Here is a 25,349-nt window from a genome sequence, read left to right as displayed (position 1 = left end):
ATTTGGGGTAGATTGAAGGGGGGGACTGAGTCCTGGAGCTGATTGTTCACGTGGCTGTCTGGACTCAAAAGTGTGAGCCACAGACCAGTGTCACCAGGAGCTTGTTATAAATGCAGGGTCTCCACCTCTACCCCAGACCTGCTGAACAGAATCTGCAGGTTAATAGATGCCCAGCGGACTTGTGCACTTTCCATCGGAGAAGCTCCTTCTTAGGAGTTCGAGTGCACTGATGTTTCTCAAAAATAGGCCTTAAGTTAAAAACTGAGAATAAACCGAGGGTTGATGGGGGGCGGGAGGGAGGGGAGGGTGGGTGATGGGCATTGAGGAGGGCACCTGTTGGGATGAGCACTGGGTGTTGTATGGAAACCAATTTGACAATAAATTTCATGTTAAAAAAAAAAAATAGGCCTTAAAGAAAACATGCATCTCTTATAAGCCGTCTCTGTAGTAAAATTAAAAAGATGTGTTATCATTTAAATGCCTGATAATTTTATTTTAAATCTTTAAAAAAAAATTTTTTTAATGTTTATTTATTTTTGAGAGAGAGACAGAGTGTGAGTGGGGGAGGAGCAGAGAGAGAGGGAGACACAAAATCTGAAGCAGGCTCCAGGCTCTGAACTGAAAGCACAAAGCCCGATGCAAGGCTCAAACTCACGATCCATGAGATCATGACCTGAGCTGAAGTCGGACACTTGCCAACTGACCCAACCAGGCGCCCTATTTTAAATCTTTAAATAGCCAGGAGAGGTAGTATCATGAGCTTTCTGTTATAAAAAAATTTTTTTAATGTTTATTCATTCTTGAGAAACAGAAAGAGACAGGGCATGAGCGGGGAAGGGGCAGAATGTGCTTTCTGTTTTAAAAGTAAGACAGAGCTGGGCTGCCTGGGGGGTTCAGTGGGTTGAGAAACCGACTTCCGCTCGGGTCATGATCTCACGGCTCGTGGGTTCAAGCCCCGTGTCGGGCTGTGTGCTGACAGCTCAGAGCCTGGAGCCTGCTTCAGATTCTGTGTCTCCCTCTCTCTCTGCCCCTCCCCCACTCATGCTCTGTCTCCCTGTCTCAGAAGTAAACATTAAAAAAAAAAAAACCAACAAGGCAGAGTCCCCTGTTTAAAAAAAAAAGAAAAGTAAAGTAAAACAGAGCTGTCATTTTAAGTTCAGCCAGTTTTGGATTCCAGTGTTCCTATTTCCCCCTGAAACATGTCAGTTGTGATACTGCTTAGCTCATTTTTATTCTTGTTCCTCGAAAGAGAGGAAAACTCTGAGTCTGAAGTTCTCACCCCATCTGTGTTTTGAAGAGTGGGCTTTGTGTGTCTGTCATTCCTGTTTTCAATCTTTTACCAGAGTTTTGTCCAAAAACTTAATTGATGCACTGAATTTACCAACTCTTGTATAATATAAAATGGTAACTCAAGTAAATCAAATACCTGGCAATAATTGTTAATGACCTATATCTTTATATGCATTTAAGGTAAAACTACATATTACATGACTGAAATAGAAACTATTTTGCTATACTTTTGTTTTTTCAATTTTCATACCAGAAGATGTCATCAATATTTGTAGGAGGAATGTAATAATATACATAGATAGATAAAGATTTTCATGGCATCCTTTTCTAAAATAAACTTTATCAAGGCATCATTTGTATATAACAAAGGCATCAAACTGTATGTTTAAAATCTGCATTTCTGTGGTGAGCACAGCATAACATAGAGTTGCTGAATCTTTATACTGTATACCTGAAATTAATGTAACATTGTCAACTATACTCAAAAAAGAATCCGTGCATTTTTATTGCATGCAAATTATACTTCCATGAAAGTGATTGTTTAAAAAGATATCAAGGATTGCCATGATTTGTTGCCTATTGCCACAGTAGTTCAGAGAAAGTCAAGAAAAGTCCATAGAGACAGAAAATGTTGATGCATTGGGCAGGCACAGAAAAAAAAAATAGGTCCTGGGGGAATAGAAAGATAAAGTTACACAAATCTGGAAAGATTGAGACCTTATAAGACTTTTTGTCTTCAAGGTTCAGATGTTAAATTTAATATTGAGTACTGGGAACCCTGCAGAGTTCCTGAAGAAGAGGCTAAAATGGAAGAAAGTTTTGCCCTGCAGGACGTACTGGCAAGCTCCTGTTTCCTTCTCACTTTCTGATCCATGTCTCACTTTTTGTCGGCAGACACCTGCTTTTGCCACGATGCTCTCATCCACGGACTTTGCATCTGCTTCTTGGGAGCTCGTCGTCAGAGTTGACCATCCAAATGAAGAGGAGCAGAAAGATGTCACATTGAGAGTGGCTGGAGACCTGCATGTTGGGGGGCTGATGCTCAAGTTAGTAGAACAGATCAGTAAGTTCCCGTTTCTTAATGGTTTCCCTACCTTTGAAACCCTCTCTGTTGTAATAACAATAAATGGCTAATCTAGGCTGTCTGATCATCTAAGTTTTTCTGTTTATTTTTCTTATGATGGCTCAGAGAGCAAGCCCCCTCCCCACAGGAGGAAGAGAAATAGAGGATCCTGCAAAAGGATGTGTCTGTTTCTTTCACTGTATCTAAATATCACTGTGGGGGTGCCTGTGTGGCTCAGTCAGTTAAGCTTCCAACTTCAGCTCAGGTCACGATCTCGCAGTCCGTGAGTTCAAGCCCCGCATCGGGCTCTGGGCTGATGGCTCAGAGCCTGGAGCCTGCTTCCGATTCTGTGTCTCCCTCTCTCTCTGCCCTTCCCCCGTTCATGCTCTGTCTCTCTCTGTCTCAAAAATAAATAAAAAACGTTAAAAAAAAATTTTAAATATCACTGTGATGAGGTTCAGGCTCTGTTTTCTACCCACCCCACTTTAGAGACTTTGAAGAGGTGCTGAGGCTTGTTAAGCCTTAGGTTGTAAAAGGGAATGGGGAGCTGAAGACCCATTTGTTGAAGTTCTTGCACACAATGGATGGACTCTTAAAGTTCGTTCTTATTCTACTTCATCGTATTATTTTTCATGTTTGCAGACATATCCCAAGACTGGTCAGACTTTGCCCTTTGGTGGGAACAAAAGCATTGCTGGCTTCTGAAAACGCACTGGACCCTGGACAAATATGGAGTCCAGGCAGATGCAAAGCTTCTCTTCACCCCTCAGCATAAAATGCTCCGCCTCCGCCTGCCAAATGTGAAGACGGTGAGATTGCGTGTCAGCTTCTCGGCTGTGGTTTTTAAAGCTGTCAGTGATATCTGCAAAATCCTGAGTGAGTACCCCAGAGGGGCCCTGTGCCCTTTGGACTGTTAGCAAAGGAGGGCAGGAAAATTATGTGTGCTTTCTGCCTGCAAGCACGCATTCGGCTTTACAGAACATTTCCCTTACTAGGAAGCATACTTTTCAAGCCTGGTTCTGGGGACTTTAGCCATGTAAGTAGAGTTAAACCAAATGGAACATTATTGGAGGAAATCAGATTCACTTCCACAAAGCTTAAAGCTATTTCAAAAGAAGTCTTTAAACAGAAGAAACAGACCCATTAAGATCCCCGCCCCCCAAAACAAATTCATTCCTCTGAGCCATAGTAATATCATCATTATATTTAAGACAAACAAGCAAGAGTTCCATTAAATCATTACCACCATAGAGTTGATATATGTTTACTGATTTTGAGATAATAGTGTTGCAATGTCTTAACTGCTTTCCTAACGCTTGGCTCTAGTAAATACTCTATCCACAAAAATTATTTGTGGAGTTTAAGGAGAAAAGTACACTTAATTATGGATTGAAAACTAATTCTTATGGCTTTAACAGTCATTAGGGACAACACTACCCAAACCATTTATTTGTGGCACTTCTATAATGGAAGTAAACCCTGCATCATGGTTCTTATTTCATATTTTTTGAAAGCGTGTAGCTACGTTCTATGGTTCCAAGGCTGAGATTCACCATTTGAATATAGTATATACAATATATGAGTGAGTGACCTATCTTTCCCATTAAACTATTCATTCATTCCTTCAACAAATATATATTGATTAGGCAGGCATTGTGTCGAGTGCTAGAGATTGCTTAACAATAAAAATAGGCCTAAATCCCTTCCCTGCTTGAGCTTACATTCTAGGATACAGAGGCAGAAAATAAATAATAAATGTAAACATTAATTTAAAAATAGGATGTTTGGGGCGCCTGGGTGGCTCAGTTGGTTGGGCATCTAACTTCGGCCCAGGTCATGATCCCGCGCTCCGTGGGTTCTTGCCCCGCGTCAGGCTCCGTGCTGACAGCTCGGAGCGTGGAGCCTGCTTCAGATTCTGTGTCTCCCTCTCTCTCTCTGCCCCTCCCCTGCTTGTATTCTGTATCCCAAAAATAAATAAATATTAAAAAAATTTGGGGGTGGGGGGCGCCTGGGTGGCTCAGTCAGTTGAGCATCCAACTTCATTCGGCTCAGGTCATGATCTCACTGTTCGTGAGTTCGAGCCCTGCGTCCCACTCTGTGCTGACAGCTCAGAGCCTGGAACCTGCTTTGGATTCTGTGTCTCCCTTTCTCTCTGCTCCTCCCCTGCTTGTGCTCCCTCTCTCTCAAAACTAAATAAACATTAAAAAAAAATTTTAATTTTTAATAAAAAATAAGATGTTAAAAGGAGATTTTGGTAGAGAAGAAAAGAAAAGCTGTGACAGTATATGCAGGACTAGGAGTTCCAGTGGGCAGTAGGGGCTGGTGTGGTGTTAAATAGGGTGAAGACAGAAGCCATTACTTGAGCACACCTGTGTTCTAACACCTAGCACAATGCCTGGCACACATTAGCTACTCATTAACTATTAAGCGAACAAATGAATGGAACCTTCTAGTACAGAACTCCTCAGCAGTGCCCTGGTACATGGTGGGCAAATGGCAAGCATCAGGGCACCTTGTTTTCAGTAATATTCCAATGAGGATTGGAAAACAAAGTAAATGATCAAATAAAACCCAGTCCATAATAGACTGGAAACACACATCATGGCTAGGACTGAAAATTTGAGGTTCCAAAATATACAGAAGCAGTCAGATGTTCTTCTCTTTTCCAGATTACGTCTTCATAGTAGTCATAAAGGGCTCAATGTGCCATTTTTAGTCACCTTTTTTATATCTGTTCAATTGAAGCTAAATCAAATTTAGTAATATGATGAGTTTTCCCACAAAGATAGGACAAGACACAAATCTTGGGCTTGGAGATGTAGGTTTTGTTTTGTTTTGTTTCTAATGCTTCTACTGGAAATTCTGATTCATCTCCAGGTCTCGTATATAAATTATGCATTTGGAATGGGCACAGGTGTGTGTTGCAACCTGACAATCAAGCATCGTTAGTTATAGAGGAAAAGGATGGAGCTGAACTGCTAGCCTCAGCACTAAGCAATGTTTGAAAACTGGCAGGACCTATGGAATCAGTGCATTTGCCTCCCAGAAAGCTGCTCACAGACTCTAACGTCCATATTCCTCGGCTTTCACTTGGAATCATATAGAAGCTCATGGTGGTTCATGGTTATCAGGAGCTCTGATTGGCAATGGCAGTTATAAATATATTGGACTAATGGAAAAAAAATGGGAATCATCTTGGTTTGAGTTCTCCAGAAGCAGACCCTGAGATAAGAATTCAAGTACAAACATTTATTTTGGGGGGAGGAGATTCCAGAAAACACTGGTTGGGGGTGAGGAAGTTGAACTTGTGTGGCCTGTTGCATCAGTATTTGGGCAGTGCACACTCTGGCATCCAGAGCAACCCCTCAGGCAGAAAGACTCTTGTCCTTGCTGCCACTGGAAGTCGGGTCAGAGTGCATTGAAATGGTGAGGGCCCAGAAGAGATGGGCAGGACACCAATACTGTCTGCCGCAGGGATGAAATTAGCGATTGTGCACAGTGAAAGGGAAAGGTTCTCGGGATCTATGTTCAAGAAAGAAAATGGTGGGGTTCTTGGTTGTTATTTTAAAAAAAACTGAAGAAAGAAAAAAGAGAGGGAGGGGAAATTATAGCCAAATGCTTATAGTGGTTGAACCTGGGTGATGAAAGCATGAGGAGGCCATTATACTATTCCTTTTGCTTTGTGTATGTCTGAAATATTTTCATAATAAGTTAAAAAACAACTAGAAATTTTATTAGATTAAATCTTCTGATCTTTGACCCCCACCCCCACCCCCCCCACACACACACACACCCATCTATTTCTTCCAAAGGGATGCAATTTAGTTCCATTTACTTCTCAGGAATTTCCTGAGAAATTATTTCAGATGCCTAGCATGACTCTGAGTCTTAGAAGGTATTTTCTTTTTACTCTTTGATAGTTTTTCTTCCTTCTTTATATTTATTCATTTGTCTGTTAGACATTAGAAGATCAGAAGAACTCTCCTTGTTAAAGCCTTCTGGTGACTATTTTAAAAAGAAGAAAAAGAAAGACAAAACTAACAAGGAGCCTATAATTGAAGATATTTTAAATCTGGAGGGGTCTCCAACGACTTCAGGTCCACCAGGTATGATTCATGACAGGTGTTTTGTTTTATTCCATGCTTGAATCCAAGGATTTCTTAAATCCCAAGAAATCTCACTCCTCGGCTCCTCCCTCCTCTTCTTCCCTCCCCTCCCCTCCCCTCTCTTCCCCTCCCCTCCCCTCCCCTCCCTTCTCCTCCCCTCCCCTCCCTTCCCCCCCCAAAGAAGAACTAAAATTGCAGGATTCCTGTGATGAGGAAAGGATATGCAATTAATTTTAGAACTCACAGAATTTTTTTAACAAGGTTTTTTTTTTTTATATTTCATTATTTTTTTAAGTAGGCTCCACGCTGGACGTGGGGCTTGAACTCATGACCCTGAGATCAAGAGTCGTATGCTCTACCTGCTGTATAGCTCATTATTTTAACTGTGTTAAATAATGTTACTGATGAAAGCAAAACTTTAGGAGAATTGGCTGTGAATTTGGGGAGAAAAGAGATTAGTTGGATCACTCAAATATACTTTTCCTGATCCTATCTTCATGTGATTCTTTTCTGAATGCAGTTTAAATTTTGCATTGGGCATATGGATGGGGTACCTGAGTGGCTCAGTCGGATAAACGTCCGACTTCGGCTCAGGTCATGATCTCGCGGTTTGTGAGCTTGAGCCCCACGTCAGGCTCTCTGCTGACAGCTCAGAGCCTGGAGCCTGCTTCAGATTCTGTGTCTTCCTCTCTCTCTGTCCCTCCCCTGCTCACATTGTCTGTCTGTCTGTCTCTCTCTCTCTCAAAAATAAATAAAACATAAAAATTTTTTAAATAAATAAATTTTGCATTGGGCATGTAACAGGAGGGCAGGTAAAAATTCTGGAAAGACAATATCCTTGTCTTTTTATATAAAAACAAACTGCTTACAATATCAAAGGTTTTCATACAGAGTATATCCCAATGCAAAGAGTAAAAGGGATTATTTGCATTTTCCTTACACAAACCATGTGATTTATAAGCCATCAACTAGCTAGGTTCTTAAAACTGGCAAGTACTATTATTTGTTTAAAGGATTTGCCCAAAACTATAGTCTGTACATGCATTTTGTGAGATCTTCTGTTCTCTAATGGTGCCAAAACTTACTGCTGAAATAGAATTTTGGGGTTTTTTTTTAAGTTTATTTATTTATTTTGAAAGAGAGCACACACAAATGGGAGGAGCAGAGAGACAGGGAGAGAGAGAGAGAGAGAGAGAGAGAGAGAGAGAGAGAGAGAGAGAGAATCCCAAGCAGGCTCTGCACTGCCAGCAGAGAGCGCGATGTGGGACTTGAACTCACAAACCATGAGATTCTGACTTGAGCCAAAACCAAGAGTCGGACACTTAACCGACTGAGCCACTCAGGTGCCCCAAATAGAATTTTGAATTATTGAGAAGGAGACAGTCCCCAGCATTTGTCTGGGTTGGTTTTGGAAGCTTTTGTGGCCTGTGAGTTCTCAGCCTTCCCAGGAGCTAAAAAATGCCTCCCCCGTCATGACTCATCTCCTTACTTTAGATAGTGCAAACAATTAAATTCAAAATCCATTTTAGCATAAGCAGTGTTAGTATTTATTTTCCCAAAGATTCCTCCCTCTGAATCTCATGTCATAGTACAAGCTTGCCTCTGCCTTGCAGTAAGTCCTGGATTATATAGTAGAACCATGACTCCCACATATGATCCCATCAATGGAACGCCGGCATCATCCACCATGACATGGTTCAGTGACAGCCCTTTGACCGAACAAAACTGCAGCATCCTCGCATTCAGCCAGCCCCCCCAATCACCAGAAGCATTGGCTGATATGTACCAGCCTCGGTCTCTGGTTGACAAAACGAAGCTTAACGCAGGGTAAGGACATGGCTCCGTTTTCCTTCTCTGTTAACTGGTGTTGTTGATACAGTAAGAGAGATGTCACAGAGGTGGGGGAGAGGGGATTGTTTAATTTTTAAGTTAGCATGCCTGGGGATTGTACACTATTAGCAAAAATCAGCGCTGATTTTGGCTACAGAAGGGAGAAATGCCACCTTTGGTCATTGCAAGAACATTTGAAGTATGGCAACATTTATGTGTTCTGGTAACTCAATGGATTGCCCTATGTGAATACTACTTCTCCATCCCTGTGGATGTGCAAAGTGTTTTTGAAGGGATGTAGAGCAGTGTATAAGTGGGTTGGTCCCATGGGGCAGTGGGGAGATCCAAGGTGGCCCACCTGGCCCTCATCGCCTTTTGTGGAACACCACATCTTCGTTAGGTGTTTGAATGAGTGAGTCCTTCAGCTTTGAAGTCATCTCAGAACATACACTCAGACTACTTCTCAAACCACCATTTCTTTCACTCCCCACTGTTCACCACATAAAGTCAAGTTTGTTCACAGCCTTCTACTCCCAATGAGAGCTGGCCCAGCAGATGTCTCCACCCCGTGCACTCACATACCCCATTCCCCCTACGGTGCACACAAACACTTTCTATCACTACGTTTGCTCTGCTGTGAGATTCTTTTCCTTCTTCCTGCTCGACCCAGCCCCTGCTTGTCCTGTAAGACCCAGCCACATACTGTCTCCTACTCAGAAACCCCATTCTGGATGGGTTCACCTCCTTGCACTCCTGTTCTGACACTTACTCGCTCCCGTGCCACAATTTCCTACCTTATGATGCTCACTCCCCCACTGGACTGTCACTTCCTTTAGGACAGAGGTTGCATCTCAGTCATCCTTATGCCCCCCCCTCCCCCCCCCTGCCGAAAGCCTGTTATAATAGACTTTCAAGCCATCTTCATTCTGTGGTACTGGATGCCACTCATCCCTGCCTCGTTCTGCTGTTAACTTTTCATCTCCACCCCTCACCATTGCCCAGTACTTATTTTTCAACTCTAGAACTGCACCACCCAGTATAGGAGTCACTAGCCACATGTGGATATTTACATTTAAATTTGAATTTAATTAAAATTAAAGCGTGGCACGAGCCACATTTAAATCTTCAGTAGCCACATGTGACTAGTGGATACTCTATTGGACAGGGCAATATAGAATAGTTCCATTGTTACAGAAAGTTCTGGACAATAAGATAGACCCAGCGTTGAGTCAGACCAGCTGGTGTAGAGGAGAGGCTGTGTGGGAAGTCAGCAGGTACAGATTTTCATCCTGGCTCCACGACAAGGCACATGACCTTGAACATATCACTTAATGTCACTAAGACTCCATTTTCTCACGCATAAAACTGAGAAAATAAGAACTGCCTTGGCTCCTTCACTGGGTTACTTTAAAGTATCTGTGTAAACAAAATATATATACAGAAAGCACTTAGAAAGTTGTAAAAGCTATAAAATGAAATGCAGATACAAGTTATTGTCAAGTCCTCTCCCTTACAGGTTTTTGGTTATATTACTTGGACTTTGTTCAAGGAAATACACACACGCGCGCGCACACACACACACACACACACACACACGTGTACATTTATATATACGTGTATATGTAAATGTAAATGCATGTATATAAATTTAAGTATGTATACAAACATGTTATGTAATATTGTAATATATGTGTGTAAAATGGACTGACTTTTAAAACCCATCCTATTGTTTTCTAGTTGGCTGGACTCCTCCCGTTCCCTTATGGAACAAGGCATCCAGGAGGATGAACAGCTGCTGTTACGATTTAAATACTACACTTTTTTTGACTTGAATCCCAAAGTAAGATACTTTTTCTCTTCTGTCTCTCCTTTTGCTTTAATGTGAATGCATGGAAGTGTAAAATTGAGTCATTGAGTTATCAGAAGTAGGGTTCATGTGTATAATCTTCTGTTTCGCTATGTAGGGTTAGAACGATCAATGTATATATGCTGTCTTTGGATTTTCGTCTTTTACTTTCTGGCAGGTATGGTCAGCTGCCCCTGAGTTGGCAGGAGTTTGTGGGGGTCTTCCCGCCCAGCACAGTGTGCTCTGCCCCTTTCCATCTACATAAACAAAGGAACAAGAGGAGAGTGGCTCACAGAGCCGGAATCCTTAATGCTTAGGAAGGAAGCCAAGGTTAAGAGCAGGTTCTCATGAACAAGCCCCATGATGGTGCACACCACACTCCCCACTGCAGGGAAGAGGGACCGTCTGTACCCCAGCTGGCTACCAACTCCCATTACGTGCACACCTGCCGCCTGAAGTTTACTAGGACAACTGAGCGGTGAAATAAATCCTCTGAATTTCTGCCCTTCCTCACCCCTGCGTGGCCCTTTTGTGGAGCTGTAAGTCAGCACTTCACTGGCCAAATGTAGAAAATGTAAACTGAGTCACCAGCCTCCACGCGCACAGGGGGGTTTTATCCTAGTTTCATGCTTATTGCTCTTTCCTGTTCATTGCCAGGCACCTGTCTGGGGAGGATGCCTCAGGCCACCTCTTCTGTGTAGACCCTTTTCTCGTGCACGGTGGTGATTCTGCCTCTCGTGGCACTGTCTTCTCCTTGATCCTGATTTGAAGTCTGGTCTTCAAAGGCACATCTCCGCTCCCACTTCTCCCTTAACTGGCATCTTCTTCAAAATAAGCCCTATTCCTTGTCATTTCTGTGGAGCTCCCGCTCAGTCTTTGGTTTAGATCCAACTTAATGCCCATGGCCCTAGCTTGTGTCTAGAGTGCATAACTTCCACTGAGTCATGGCAAGAGCGAATTCTGGCTCTTTGAAAAAACCAAACCTTCAGGAGAAACTAACCTACGGCTTCTCCTAAAAGGGAAGGGATTTTTTTGTTTTGATTTTTTTTCAAGGGCACTGTGAATGTCATGTTTGCTTAACTGGTAAGCAGTTCTCTCTGTATGGCTCATGAACAAAACTGATTCGAATCAAACAGCCAAATAGAAGCTGTCCACCCAAAGGTGACAGGAAGACTCAGGCTTTGGGGATACAGCTTTGGGGCATAAGAACAGTGATCCCCAACCACTTTAGCGTTCCCTTCTCCCCCCTTCTAAAGTAGGGAATGCTATAAATATAACCTAATTGAAGGTTCTTACTATGTGCTGAGTAGATAGAGGGGTACAGAAATTTAAGATGTGGTTCATGTTTTCATAAAACCTACAATCAACGCTAGAAGAACAAAGACATCACCCAGAAAACCATTGTAAAGCTGACAAGGCACCCTACACATGGGAACCAAACTGTGCAGTAGGGTCAGGGAGCTTCTCTTCTCCAGCTTTCAGAAGAGAGATGCAGGCAGGCTGTAGCACTGGGGTAGCAGGTACTGATTGAAATCTCAGATATACAAAAATACTAGAATATACAAAATTTCAAAAATAATATACTTTAAAAATACAAAACCCAGCAGCCATAAAAGAAAACATTGGTGCATTCGTAAAAAATGAAAGTTTTATGCGTGCCAAGAAACTATATACAAAGTTTAAAAGTCTTGGCAACACATACAGGTAAAAGGTTAATTCCCCTAATAGAGAGCCCCCAGAAATCAATAATAAAAGACCAACAACCCAGTAGACTAATGATCAAAGGATGGGAACACACAGTTCATAGAAAAGGAACTACAATGGCTTTTAGCCTTGTATTGACAAAGATCAAAAAGTTTCACGCACTATCTTTGCAAGAGTGTTGGGAAAATGGCTCTCTTGTACACTGCTTGTAGGTCAAAGTACAAATTAATCTGATCCCTATGGAGGGCAGTTTGACAATATGTATCAGAATTACAATTCTACATAGCTCTGACCAGGCAAATCCACTCATTGGTATTTATACACAGTTATACTCAAATATGTGAATTAACATGTCTGCACAAGAACAGCCTTTGCTACATAATTTGAGGAAGAAAATGGGAAACTACCTAAACATCCGTCAGCAGGGAAGTGGTTAAGGACCTTATGATACATCCATACAGTGTTGTAGCTAAGAAGAATGAATCAGGTTTCTTTTGATGTAGAACATATTCAAGGTATATTATCAAGTGAAAAAAAAAAAAACCAAGGAACAAAACAGTCTATAGAGAAACTACCATTTGTGGGGGGAAAGGAAGGGAAGGAGACTTAACTTTTTATTGTACATTATTTTGTCCCTTTAGGATTCATTCAAAATGAATTTCTTCATTGTGTATTATTTTTCCCCCATTTAAATGTGTGGATTAAAAAACTTTTATAATTCCAATAATTCACAGTATTTTTTTTAAAGGTTCAGTAGAGAAAAGGCATGTCAGTTTCAATGAGAATCCTAGAGGACACTGAAAGTCGCCTCACAGCTAATAGGGAATCCTGAGTGATTAGATCTAAATAGTAACCCTTTCCTGAGAGAGTGAAACTGTGGGAGGCAGGTTTTGTTATTTGTTTGTATTGGTTTTAGGTGGAAAGAGAGAGGGGTTCACTGAATTGACTGGAGGGGGAGAAACAGGGATTCAGGCAATGGAGGTGGTAGAAACCACAGCTTCCAGTCTGGAGTTTCTATTTTCAGTAAACCAGAAGACAAAGGAAATCTAGGGCCAAGGAGAAGGCAAGAGTAGCCAATCCCCACCAAGGGAAACATTTGCAATCCCCACCAAGGGAAACATTTGTTTCTAAATTGGGAAAACCACTGACTGAGTTCTCAAAGAGAAAAAGATCTGTCAGGGTGCCTGTTAATAAGTGACCTGCAGGGGCGCCTGGGTGGCTCAGTCGGTTAAGTGTCCGACTTAGGCTCAAGTCATGATCTCACAACTCGTGGGTTTGTGCCCCTAATCGGGCTCTGTGCTCACAGCTTAGAGCCTGGAGCCTGCTTCAGATTCTGTGTCCCTCTCTTGGTCTGCCCCTCCCTCCCTCATTCATTCTCTCTCTCTCTCTCTCTCTCTCTCTCTCTCTCTCTCTCTCTGTCTCTCTCTCTCTCTCTCTCTCAAGAGTAAACATTAAAAATAAATAAGTGACCCATAAAACCTGGGACCTTGTGATGTTCCAGAGCCTCAGGGGGAAACGTGAACAAGCCTCCAAAGAAGAAAATCCAGAGCTCTGCTGGCTCCACAGAGAAATCCAGTATTCCTCAGTGGGAGCCAGGCTTATCCTGTCCTTTCTAACATCTTCTACTAGATCCTGTTCTCCTGATGTCAATTTGTAAATGTAGGTAACTTTTTCTTTCAAGGAATTGTTTTACTTGGCTTCAAGGGAGTGGTGGGGAAATTAGATTTGTTCAAGTGTGGAAGCTTTAATTTTTTTAAATCTTTACTGACTGCATTGGAGAGAAAAGCCTTATCAGGTGATTTGACTTACTCTCACTAAAAGTCCTACAGCATTAGGATTGTAGACACTGACTGAGTGGCAGACAGACAGATATGATATGACAATCCAATTCAAATTTTAGTGGCTTCACATACTCTTTAGATTTTTGTCTTTAGACTGTTAATTAAGCAGGGGTCTTTGGGGGGGGAGGGGCAGAGATTGTTTAGTTTCTGGTGTGCGTTGTGTGTGCGTGTTTTTTAGTTGTTGTGTCTTGATTGCAGTATAGTGCCATAAAATTCTAATATAATGATTGTTAGTACATTCACGTGGTTGTGCAACCAACACCACAATCCAAAAAAGTTTTGCATCACCCAAAAAAGTTTCCTTATACCCCATTTGTGGTCATTCCCTGCTCCCAGCCCACCACTGGTCTGCTTTCCCTCTCAAGGTTTGCCTTTTCTGGAAGCTTCACATAGATGGAAGCCTCCAGAATATAATCTTGTGCATCTGAACTCTTTGACTCACCATGTTTCTGAGGTCCCCACTACATATCAGTAGTGTGCTCCCTCTTACTGCTCAGTGGCCTCCCGTCATGCATGTGACCCACATTTTGTTGAGGGACATTCACCAGTTCACCAGCTGAGGGACACTGGAGCGTTCCCAGCTCAGGGTTACCATGAATAACACTGTTGTGAACATTCTCACATGTGTTCTGTTTGGGCTCGTTGGGGGAGGAGACTGGGGTTAGCTCCTGAGCTGTACCATGACACCTGGCAAAGTTCAGGAAGCAAAGACAGACTTTCTTAAGGTTCTTAGTGTTCCAGCTTCCAGAATACCACACTTTTGCGTTTTCACTTGTCTTGCCTGGCCAGCAGCGTTAGCACTGTTGAGGAGGATCGTGCCTGTGGACAGGTCCCGTTTCCTGCTGGACCGACAGCAATGCTGTTGCTGGTTTGGGCTTGCTATGGGTTTTTACCTCCCCTATCACCTTTCTTCTAGTGTGTATAAGGGTAATGCAAAAGGAAAAATAAACTAATGATAATCAACCTTTGATAAATCTGTTTAGGTGCTCTATCTTTCTGTTCCTCCTCCATACTTTCTTCAACTTTTGTTTAGAGGATATAGTAAATTGTATACTCCCTGTGGGGAGTACAATGGATACAGAGCTACAGTTTTGCAAGATGAAGAGAGTCCTGTAGATGGATGGTGGTGATGGGTTTTCCCTCCAGTGGAAGTGGTGATGAAAGAGAGGGGGAAATAACGGAATCGAGATGGGTCTATTTGGCCCCTTGAAGATGCTCTGGAAAATATTTTGAGAAAGTGCTAAGTTCGGAAGTAAAATGAACTGGGGTGGTGGAAAGAGAGAGAGAGGTATTTCCTTCACTTATCTGAATGCAAGTTTATTGTTTCTGATTAACAAGGAATGGCCTCCGTTATTCCAGAATTTTTGTACTGAGGAATATAAATACGTGCCCTCCACCAACACACACACCTACCTGTTTCTTTCTTTAGTATGATGCTGTCCGAATAAACCAACTCTATGAACAAGCCAGGTGGGCCATTCTCTTAGAAGAAATTGACTGCACGGAAGAAGAAATGATGATCTTTGCAGCGTTACAGGTATGAGAACTTCAATACGTTTTTTCTGGAAGAAAATGAACTTGTTTTCTTAAAGTTTCGTTTTCTTCATACTGTTTTTTTCTTTGAAGAAAGAATTGAAAATGAGGGGAGTCTATTTAAATTTAAAATACGCCTCATAACCCACACACATGCCCATCTTATATAAGGTGTTAGTCTTGCAGTTCTTATCCTCACTACAAGTTCAACCAGTGGTGGGGAAGAATCGAGTTTGAACACAACTAAATATAAATATCAAAATAATTCAGATTAAAATGTCATCTTCCCTTCATAGGAGAGAGATCTCCTTCCAGGAGATGTTTGTTACTATGAGGGAGTGGGGGGGATTGCCTTCAAAAAGAAGAAATGGCTAATGGATTTATTTGAGTTTATTTGAGTTTATACCATTTCTAAAACCTCTGTTTGCATTGTAGTATCACATTAGCAAACTGTCATTGTCAGCTGAAACACAGGACTTTACACATGAGTCCGAGGTCGACGAAGTAGAAGCAGCACTTTCTAATTTGGAAGTGACCCTAGAAGGTGGAAAAATGGACAATACCTTGGTATGAACTTTTCTGGTAACTCAGAACTGTGGCTGTGTTCTCATGGATTGACAAACGTTAAATGAGTTGTTTTTTTGTTTTTTTTTTTGTTTTGTTTTGTTTTTAATTTGAACTAAGAGAAAAATGGCGAGCAAGGGAGAAGGGCAGAGGGAGAGAGAGAAAGAGAATCTTAAGCAGGCTGCATGCCGAGAATATGAAAGCGGTCCCTTCACTCAGGTCTAGAGAGAACTGCCCAGTCCATGGCATGGCTAGCTGTGAGAATGAAGAAGATGCTTTACAGATACAAAGCCTATGATCTACCTAGTCATCATGCGTTGCACCTGGGCAAGGTGGACACAGTGAGGGCCTTTATTCTGGGACACTGTAAAAAGTTTGTGACACCTACTGACTTCAGGAAATAAACAAAACCTTCCGGTGAAACATAGTAGTACAACTATTTTATCGTATCCTTATCCATGAAATGTGGCCAAACAGCAGCTTTATAATCAGAATGCCTCTCCTATCTGATTCATTCGTTGAATGCCGCCCTTCCTTTAACTTCTTCAAACGGTAGGAGTAAATATTAGTTTAATTCACATTGAATTAGACAGTGGATCCATTGTAACTGAATATAAATAGTAACATAAAAATGAGTCATATGTTCTTAGCTATTTGGTTCATGTTTCCTTATGATTAATTTCCTTCAAATGGGAAATTGGTATCACGCAAACGCAAATATTCTGTACAAACTAAATGCCAAGATTCTGTAGAGATTCAGAGCCCTGTCTCACATTCATGGGAAACACAGGCCCGTGAAATTGGAGCTCTCTTTTGTCTACTTCCTCCACTAACTAGATACACGATGACCATTCTCAGAATAAATGAAAAAGTCCCTCCTCCTTCCCTCGATATTTTCACGCGATGCTAAACAGTAGGCTTTTCACTGAGGAGGCAGGCACCAACAGACACTGCAGAATGAACTTTGAACCAGGTTCCTTTTGAGAAGTTAATCAGTGAACTAAATGTAAGGAGAGCTACTCGCTCTGAGGTAGAATTTGTACAATATTTTGTTTGTACATAAAAGTAGCAGTTTCTAACTCAGATTTTTAACTTGAAAGGTAGTGTTTGGTCAGTTTTTTTAACCCCTTTTTTCATTTGCATGACACGTGACATAAACAGAAAAGTGAAAAAACAAAAAGCAACCTGTAGCTTAACAAATTTGTATTAAATTATCACCCACATCACCACCCAAATCAAGAACTAGAACTTTGCCGGCCACCCAGAAGCCCCTGCACATGCCCCATCCTACTGTCCGCCCTCCTCCACTCCCCAGCCACTGAGGGAACTGCTAGAAATGTGGCTAGTATGATTGAGGAACTGAGTTTCTCATTTTATTTAATTTTAATTAATTCAGATTTTAATAACTCCATGTGATGAGTGGCTATAGTACTCGACAGTGCAGGTATAGAGTATCAACACCACCTAATTACTGCTTATGAAATATTATCTTTTTCCTTAGGAGGACATTACTGATATCCCTCAACTTGCAGATAACCTCAAATTATTTAGGTAAGTCACCTTGAAGGAGAAAGAGATTGCTCATAACAAAGCTTTGCAGGTAAAGAGTCCAGGTATTTACATTTTTTTTAATGTTTATTTATTTTTTGAGAGACAGAGAGTATGAGAGAGGGGGAGACACAGAATCCGAAGCAGGCTCCAGGCTCTGAGCTGTCAGCACAGAGCCCGACGCGGGGCTCGAACCCATGAACCATGAGATCATGACCTGAGCTGACGTCGGCTGCCTAACCGACTGAGCCACCCAGGTGCCCCTTTATTTATTTTATTATTATTTTTTTAATGTTAAATTGAACCTCATTAGTCAGGTTCATGGTTCAAAGGTAAGAGCATGGGCTGCGGTATCAGATAGACAATGGCCTGAATCCTAGCTCAACAACACACACTAGCTGAGTTACCTAGGGCATTGTCATGTATTGGAGCCTCGGTTTCCTAATCTATAAAATACGGATATACCTCCTCTTGGATTTATTGGGGGGAATTAAATGAAATAATATATATGAAACATTGAGCATGGTGCCTGGATCACATTAAATGTTCAGTAAATGAGGGCGCCTGGGTGGCTCAGTCGGTTAAGTGTCCCAACTTTGGCTCAGGTCATGATCCCATGGTTTGTGAGTTCCATCCCATCAGGCTCTGTGCTGACAGCTCAGAGCCTGGAGCCTGCTTCAGATTCTGTCTCTGCCTCTCTCTCTGCTCACCCCACCCCCCACTTGCAGTCTTCCTCTCTCTCTCTCTCAAAAATAAACATTAAAAAAAATTTTAAATGTTCAATAAATGGTGGTGTAAACATGGCCAGTGTTGGCAATTAGTGAACATATATACTAGACTGGAGTTTCTGTCATGGTCATCTGTGAGGCTCAGGACTTGACATCATTTGAAGGTTCTTTCATGGTTTAAAAATCAATTGTCTCTAGAATGTTGGTGCTGGACTTGCACACAGTGGTCACCCAGGTTTATCTACCTCTGCCTGTTAAGGTGTTTCTGAAAAACTCCCCAGTGACCTCAGATCAATCTGAAACTGTTAAAAAGGCAGAGAATTGTTTTTATTTTGTGGAAAGAAAGGACTGCTACATTTGTGACGGTGCCAGAGTGTGTTAAGATGAAAAGAATAAGACCCCTTTGAAGTTCGGTCAGTTACTCATGTCACTTTATGGTTTGTTGACTTTTCTTAACAAGCCGGCACCTCACTGGGTCAGTTGGCCCGAAAAGAAACACAAGTTGCTTTTGGTAATACATGATGCACAAAAAGACTTGGAAAAGTGAACAGTGAATCAGGTATAAATGAGAAACAAGCATCCAAAGGTACCCATATTTGTCACTGGGTTTCTACAGGTTGCTTTTTTTTTTTTAATGTGTTCATGGGCTGTGGTCTCCAACAGTAGGATCATTAATTTAACTTTTGTGGCATAAATGGTTGCAACCACACATATTGTTATAGCCAGAGCTACAGAAAAAAAAGTAATCATTTGAAACCACAAATACATATTTATAATTTTTAAACAATCATTCTATGGAGACAGTAGGTTGCCATGTTCTCTGTATAGAGCAAATCAGGCTCTTGACAAACCAAATAACCACAGTTCCCTTCCTATAGATGTTTTCAGTGAAGGAGACGATATCCCAGAGTTAAGCCCTATATCCACTTCACTTTAATGTGATTGCTTTGCTCAGGCTCACAAAATTGTCTTCATGTTTCATGGTGGTCACTATATCTACCAAAGGTCTAAAGGTGTTGAATTTAATAGACAATATAGTTCATGGAAGAAAGAAAGAAAAAAAGAAAGAAAGAAAGAAAGAAAGAAAGGAAGGAAGGAAGGAAGGAAGGAAGGAAGGAAGAAAGGAAGGAAGAAAGGAAAGAAGAAAGAAAGAAAGAAAGAAAGAAAGAAAGAAAGAAAGAAGATAAGGAAGAAGGAAGCAAAGAAAAAAAGAGACAGGAAGAGGGGAATGGAGCTCTATTCCTGGTGGGTGTGTGACCCATAAAGGCCCTTCGTTTCCTTGGCCTTCCTTTCTTTATCAGTAGAAAAGCACGGAGCTAGTCCTTTGATTTTTAATGTTTCTTTTTCTTTAACAGTGAAGCTCTTTTTTTTTCCCCAAACAAAATCAGTTGAACCCACTATATAAACATTGGATTTCAGTTTCCAGCAACTGATTTAAATGCACCCAATCTAATGCAAACCTCAGTCTTGCCATAAATACCTAAGAGTGCTAGATAAAGGAAAAATAAAAGAATTGTAAATACAGCGTTGAGGTGAGACTGGGAAAGTCCAGTTTGCAGGAAATACAGAGGAAACCTAATTCTACAAATGAAGCCTCAGATGCACAGATTATCATGGCCTAGGGCTGGGATTTTAGTCCCTGGGCACAGATAGGAGATGAAGTTTTAGGCCTATTGTAAGGCCTAAAGCACAGGACTAAAGCCCATGCCTAAAAACAAAAACTCACAAGGGCTGCCTTCTGTGTTTAACAGGGAGAGACTGTCCACCAGCCAGGAAGCAGTAAGTTCATCCTTGCATGCGGTTCCATGTGGGGAAATGAAAAGTCTCTCCAGAGAAAATGGAGCCAAATCCTGTGTCACCCAAGGATGTAGATCTAAATTTAAGTGTCTTACATGATAGGAGAATTCTGGGGAAAAAAAACAAACAAAAAAACAACAACAACAACAAAAAAAAAAAAACAGAAACTGGCCCATGACACAAAACCTGTGAAGCCCTAGCAAATGTAATTGCTACCTGGAGGGAAATATCCACAATCTAGCATGCATGGGCCTTATAGAGAAAATAATAACCCTCTAAAAAATGAGCCCCCAATAAAAACTAACCATGTAAGTTCATGAACTACCATAAAGGAAAGACAGCAGACCCAACAAGCAAGAAGATTAGCAGTTTCAATAATTTTAGGTAAGAGAACAATCTGAAAAAAACATAAAATGAGTATGTTTAGAATCCTTAAGGAAATTAAAAGGTAACAATCACCATGAAAAGAGAAGAGGCGATATTGAAAAGGAACCAAATAGAAAATCTGGAAACAAAAAACTTAGTCATCGAAATTTAAAACAGAATAGGTGCACTGAATGTCAAGTTTAAAAACACAGTTGAAGAGAGAAAACAGAAAGGTAGAAATGGGAAATGTTATCAGTGGAATGAGAAGTTTCATTTTATATCTACTAGGAGTTCTATAAGAAAATATGGAAGAGAAGCAAGTATTCAAAAAAGAATGCTTGAGAATTTTCCAGAATTGTTAAAGACAAAAATACCTAAATTCAGGAATGGTAAATCCCAAGCAAAATAAATCACTATAGATGCACATATTTTTTTTTAATGTTTTTATTTATTTTTGAGACAGAGAGAGGCAGAGCATGAGCAGGGGAGGGGCAGAGAGAGAGGGAGACACAGAATCTGAAGCAGGCTCCAGGCTGCGAGCTGTCAGCCCAGAGCCTGACACGGGCTCGAACTCACAGACTGTGAGATCATGACCTGAGCTGAAGTCGGACGCTTAACCGACTGAGCCACCCAGGTGCCCCTAGATGCACATCTTAAGGCCAGCCACTGATAAGGGAAAGTCTTTAAATCAGAGAGAAAAAAGCAGATTTCCTAGCAAGAAAAACAGCGGAGTGTGTAGCAGACTTTTTGTTGGCTGGGAAGTATCTTGAAAGTGCAAAGAGAAAGTAGCAATCAGTCTAGAACTTTATGCCCAACCAGCCTTTCAAGATTCTACATTATGCAAACCCCTAAATATAAACCAGACAAGATACAATTCTATTAGTAAGTTACATATTTAATAAAAAACAATGATTCATGTCCAAACTGTAAGGTGTGACCAGTGTTGGAGAGACTACTTTGGAAACAATTAAATGGCTCCACTAGAGGATACAGAGACAGAAGCCACACATAAAATTCATTCATTACATCATTCACAGACAAGTTACTGTAGGGAAGTAGGCAAGTTACTATAGCAAAGAACATCCCAGGCAGATTTACACAATGTGCTATAGGAGATTATCAGTGAGAGGAATACAAGACCCCAAAAACACAGAGGAATCTTTATAATACTTCATAAAGAGAGAGTGACTATGAAAACCTTTCGTCCCATGAAGAAACACGGGTTATCACATAGAAAAATATCTCTAAGTGGAGTTATGCACTCTTTTTTTTTTTTTAATTTATTTTTTTGAGAGAGAGAAAGAGAGTGCTAGCAGGGGAGGGGCAGAGAGAGAGGGAGACACAGAATCCAAAGCAGGCTCCAGGCTCCAAGCTATTAGCACAGAGCCATACACGGGGCTCAAACTCATGAACCGCGAGATCATGACCTAGCTGAAGTTGGATGCTTAAGCAACTTAGCCACCCAGGTGCCCCGATACACTCTTGTTTTTTTAAAAGCTAGTGTTCCAAATTTATGACCTGTGATGACAACTGGCCATCATTAATAAGCCTCCAGATGCTTTCAAAATAAGAAACCTCTCCTTTAAGGAAAAGGTGATTGTGAAATGAGTAAGAAGTAATCAGTATTTGAAAGAGATTAGTGCTGTAAAGAGAGCATTATTTGCAAATATTTCCATGGTCATAGTGTTGCCAGTAATGATACTGCCTATTAAAACAGTATTATCTTGCCTTAAATTTTGATCACATCTCTCAGTTAAGCTGACAGTCTGATCAAAAGGGGGGAATTGTTAAAAAGAAAACCACAGGCCCAAAATGGCATCACTTAGACCACCTCACCAAACTGGGGCTTTATACCTAATTGCAGTTTCAACCTTCCCCAGAAATTAGTCTTAACTGGTCAGTAGAAAATTTTCCAATCAGCGCCGCTGAAGTCATCTGTCACATGGGCCTTCCATCTCCTAAAAGATGAGGTTAATTCACCTAACAAGACCTCCTGCCCTTCCGCACCAGGAAGGTGACCTTGCCTAGAACAGTCCTTTCTTTTGCTAATAACTTTCTTACCCCAACTTCCTTCCTTAACAATCCTCCATTTTGTACCATACCTTAGAGCTCTCCTCTACTTGCTAGATGGGATGATGCCCAATTTATGAATCACTTAATAAAGCCAATTAGACTTTCAAAGTTTAAAAAATAATATTATCTGCACACCTTTAAAACTTGGAAACAGAATTTGTCTGCATTAAACACCATCCAAATGAAGTTACAGTATTTTTTTTTTTAAGTTTAAGAAAGAGACCACACACAAGCAGGGTAGGGACAGAGAGAGAGAGAGAGAGAGAGAGAGAGAGAGAGAGTCCCAAGCTGGCTCCACATTGTCAGTACAGAACCCAATGCAGGGCTCCATCCCACAAACTGTGAGACCATGACCTGAGCCGAAATCAAGAGTCGGATGCTCAACCAACTGAGCCACTGAGGTGGACCGAAGTTATAGTGTGTTTTAAACCCACTTATTAAAAATATAAAAATGCAACATATTCTGATTAATCTGCATAAGTGAGTGATTGACATGAGGGAAGATGGAACTCCATAGCTTTGTTTCAACAAAAACCTTCAAAACTAGGTAGATGGCACTATACAATGAACGTTGTGATTTAGAGTAAGCATGGCCAATAATGTACTTCCTCAACTGGGATTTATGTAACTGAGTAACAACCTCCCTTTTTAAAACAAACTGAGTTCTTCATATTCATTTTTAACTAATATATTTGTAAAGGTTTTATAATGTATGTTACAAATACTACAAATTAACAATTGTAAATATGTTAAGCGAAGGGTATTATATTTACATAATATATATGGGTAATATTGACCCAGCTCTTGCTTACAAGGTGCCCAGCTCTGACTCACCTCTACACTTTGCATGTGCTGTTGCTACCTTCTGAAATTTCTCTTCCCTTTTCTCCAATCAAATTCTTACCCATCCTTTATTCTACATTTAAACGCTGTGTCCTCTGTAACTCACCACGCTGCACATCCTTGTTCCATGACATAGCATATTTTATTCATTGATATGTGCATTTCCCTCTTGACCCTATGGGCTCCATGAAGATTCAGAAGACTGCCTCAATTCTTGTGTTTATCATGCCCCATGCAGCCACCTTCTCCACTTCTTCCCCTACACTGTCCTGCTCCAGCCTCTGGAACATGGAATAGGAGCAATAATCATTAGCTTTGGGAATTAATGGAAGTGCCCTGGAAGATGAACCAAACTGGAAGACGATAGCAGTGGGAATCTTTTGATACTCTTAAAGTCCAGTTAAAATGGAGCAGCAGAGTTTCATTCTTAATTATGAATGGAAATATTTAAATGCCTAGGACGTAACTGAGACCTTACTATCTTTTGTGTAAAGGCTTGTCTTCTGATTCTATTTTGAAAATACTATCAATTTTGGAGATTCTGATTCTTAGACAAATAACCTTCAAATGCGTTCCTTAGAATTATCATAACTACAGCTTTCAACATAACAAATATTATTTTGATGCAATGGCTTTCTAAATCTTGGAAATGTTACCTGCATATAATGTTTTTCCATTTTATTTTATACTTTCTGTGTTATACACTGGCTTTTTAATGAACATTTTCTCTCTTATCTTTGTGTGAAGCGTAACACATTTTTAGCTAAGGAAAGACGATGGTTGACATGTTAAAAGTCTTGCCCCAAATGATGTATGAGTGGGGTTAACACAAGGTTTCCTCTCTTCCTCTCATTCTTGAATGCAGAAATCCACTGCTCTAGCATGAGATTCACCCCCACAGCCGGGACTGCTCCACAGAACCATGGACAGCCCATGTTATCTTTTCTCTGACTAGCTGTACCCCCTTTCCCACTTCCCAGCTCTCTCTCATGTTTTCTATTTTCAGTGACCCAATTGAGACCTGCTATTGGCACCACCAACCTTGTCCAGCCCAGAGTACAAAATGTCCCGGCCCCCACGGATATCACTTTTGGAGATCTTCCCCCAAAACATTTTTTAATAACAGCAGAATCTATACAGATTGGCTGTAGGGTTTTTGTGATTTCCATGACTCGGTGGAAATTCTCTGGGGGGTTTCTCTTAAGGATCAAGAGGAAACTACGGAAAACGTTGCTTACTTTTAGATCTAATTTTTAGTCCTGTAACTTGAAAACTGTGTTGTCCATATGGACAGCTTTTTCAGATACAAGAAGTATACTGAAATTACAGGTGTCCCCAGATTCATGGATGTTTCTCAAATAACAGTAATAGTTTATTGAGCACTTCAGTCATGCCAGGTCCTGTGATAAGCACTTTCAGAGATTACCTCTTTCTATCCTCACAGAAGCCCTGTGAGTTGGAGGCTCACAGGGCAGTCACACAGAGGCAGTGCATGTGGCCCAGGCAGATGAAGTGTCTTTCCCAGCGTCACACATTAGGCATCAGCAGAGCCAGAATGGTCTAACTCCTGAGATTCTGCATTTTCTACATATCATATTAAAAACCCCATTTTTACTTTTTAGAAATGAGTTAGCAATTTGAAAAGTACTTTCAGAAATAAAGAGTATGTCATATGAACGGGTTTCTAGAGCATCTTGATCCACTTAAAATTTGCAACGTGTCCCTGTGTTTCTAGGTGGTTGTTAAAAGGCTAATTGTACTTTAATTTGCAGGCCCAAGAAGCTAATACTGAAAGCTTTCAAACAATATTGGTTCATCTTTAAAGACACATCTATAGCCTACTTTAAAAATAAGGAGCTTGAACAAGGAGAACCAGTAGAAAAACTAAATCTGAGAGGTAAGAGAGTCCTACATGAGGGTATGGGCTTGTCATGACCCAGCTAGCATGCATATGAAAGCCAAGGTTCCTACCCAGTGAAGCAGGGTTGACTTCCAGAGGAACCGCTCTATCTCACTGGTTTCCACACAGCAGCCTGTCTGCAGCATTCTGATGTCCTTTCTTCCCCAGTGTGGCCAAGCCTATGAAGTGGTGGTAATTGCTGTCATCAGGGTAGTACATGAGGCCTTGTAGGATCCCGAAAACTTTCTAAATTCCAGGATGGTTCTGTTTAATTCAGTGTCGCTTCAGTTTCTGTACCAATTTCTGAAAGTGGCTGT

General features: G+C 41.1%; 1 protein-coding gene across 2 annotated transcripts in view; it reads left to right on the top strand.

Moving 5' to 3' along the window:
- The window catches only part of FERMT1 (FERM domain containing kindlin 1), a 35,482-nt gene that overhangs the window by 2,054 nt on the left and 8,079 nt on the right, over positions 1-25,349 (top strand). Inside the window, exons 2-10 of one of the 2 annotated variants that reach the window (XM_045053862.1) lie at positions 2,185-2,353; positions 2,996-3,229; positions 6,313-6,459; positions 8,073-8,286; positions 10,027-10,129; positions 15,110-15,217; positions 15,649-15,780; positions 17,279-17,328; positions 24,905-25,029. In XM_045053862.1, the coding sequence (XP_044909797.1) occupies positions 2,203-2,353; positions 2,996-3,229; positions 6,313-6,459; positions 8,073-8,286; positions 10,027-10,129; positions 15,110-15,217; positions 15,649-15,780; positions 17,279-17,328; positions 24,905-25,029 (1,264 nt within the window). In that variant the 5' untranslated portion in view covers positions 2,185-2,202. Of the gene's footprint in view, positions 1-2,184; positions 2,354-2,995; positions 3,230-6,312; positions 6,460-8,072; positions 8,287-10,026; positions 10,130-15,109; positions 15,218-15,648; positions 15,781-17,278; positions 17,329-24,904; positions 25,030-25,349 lie in introns of those variants that run through there. The other variant, XM_045053863.1, reaches the window with a different exon arrangement.

Source organism: Felis catus, chromosome A3 (genome assembly GCF_018350175.1).
Source record: "Felis catus isolate Fca126 chromosome A3, F.catus_Fca126_mat1.0, whole genome shotgun sequence".
Classification (NCBI taxonomy): domain Eukaryota; kingdom Metazoa; phylum Chordata; class Mammalia; order Carnivora; family Felidae; genus Felis; species Felis catus.
This window is presented reverse-complemented; position numbering and strand designations above follow the sequence as displayed.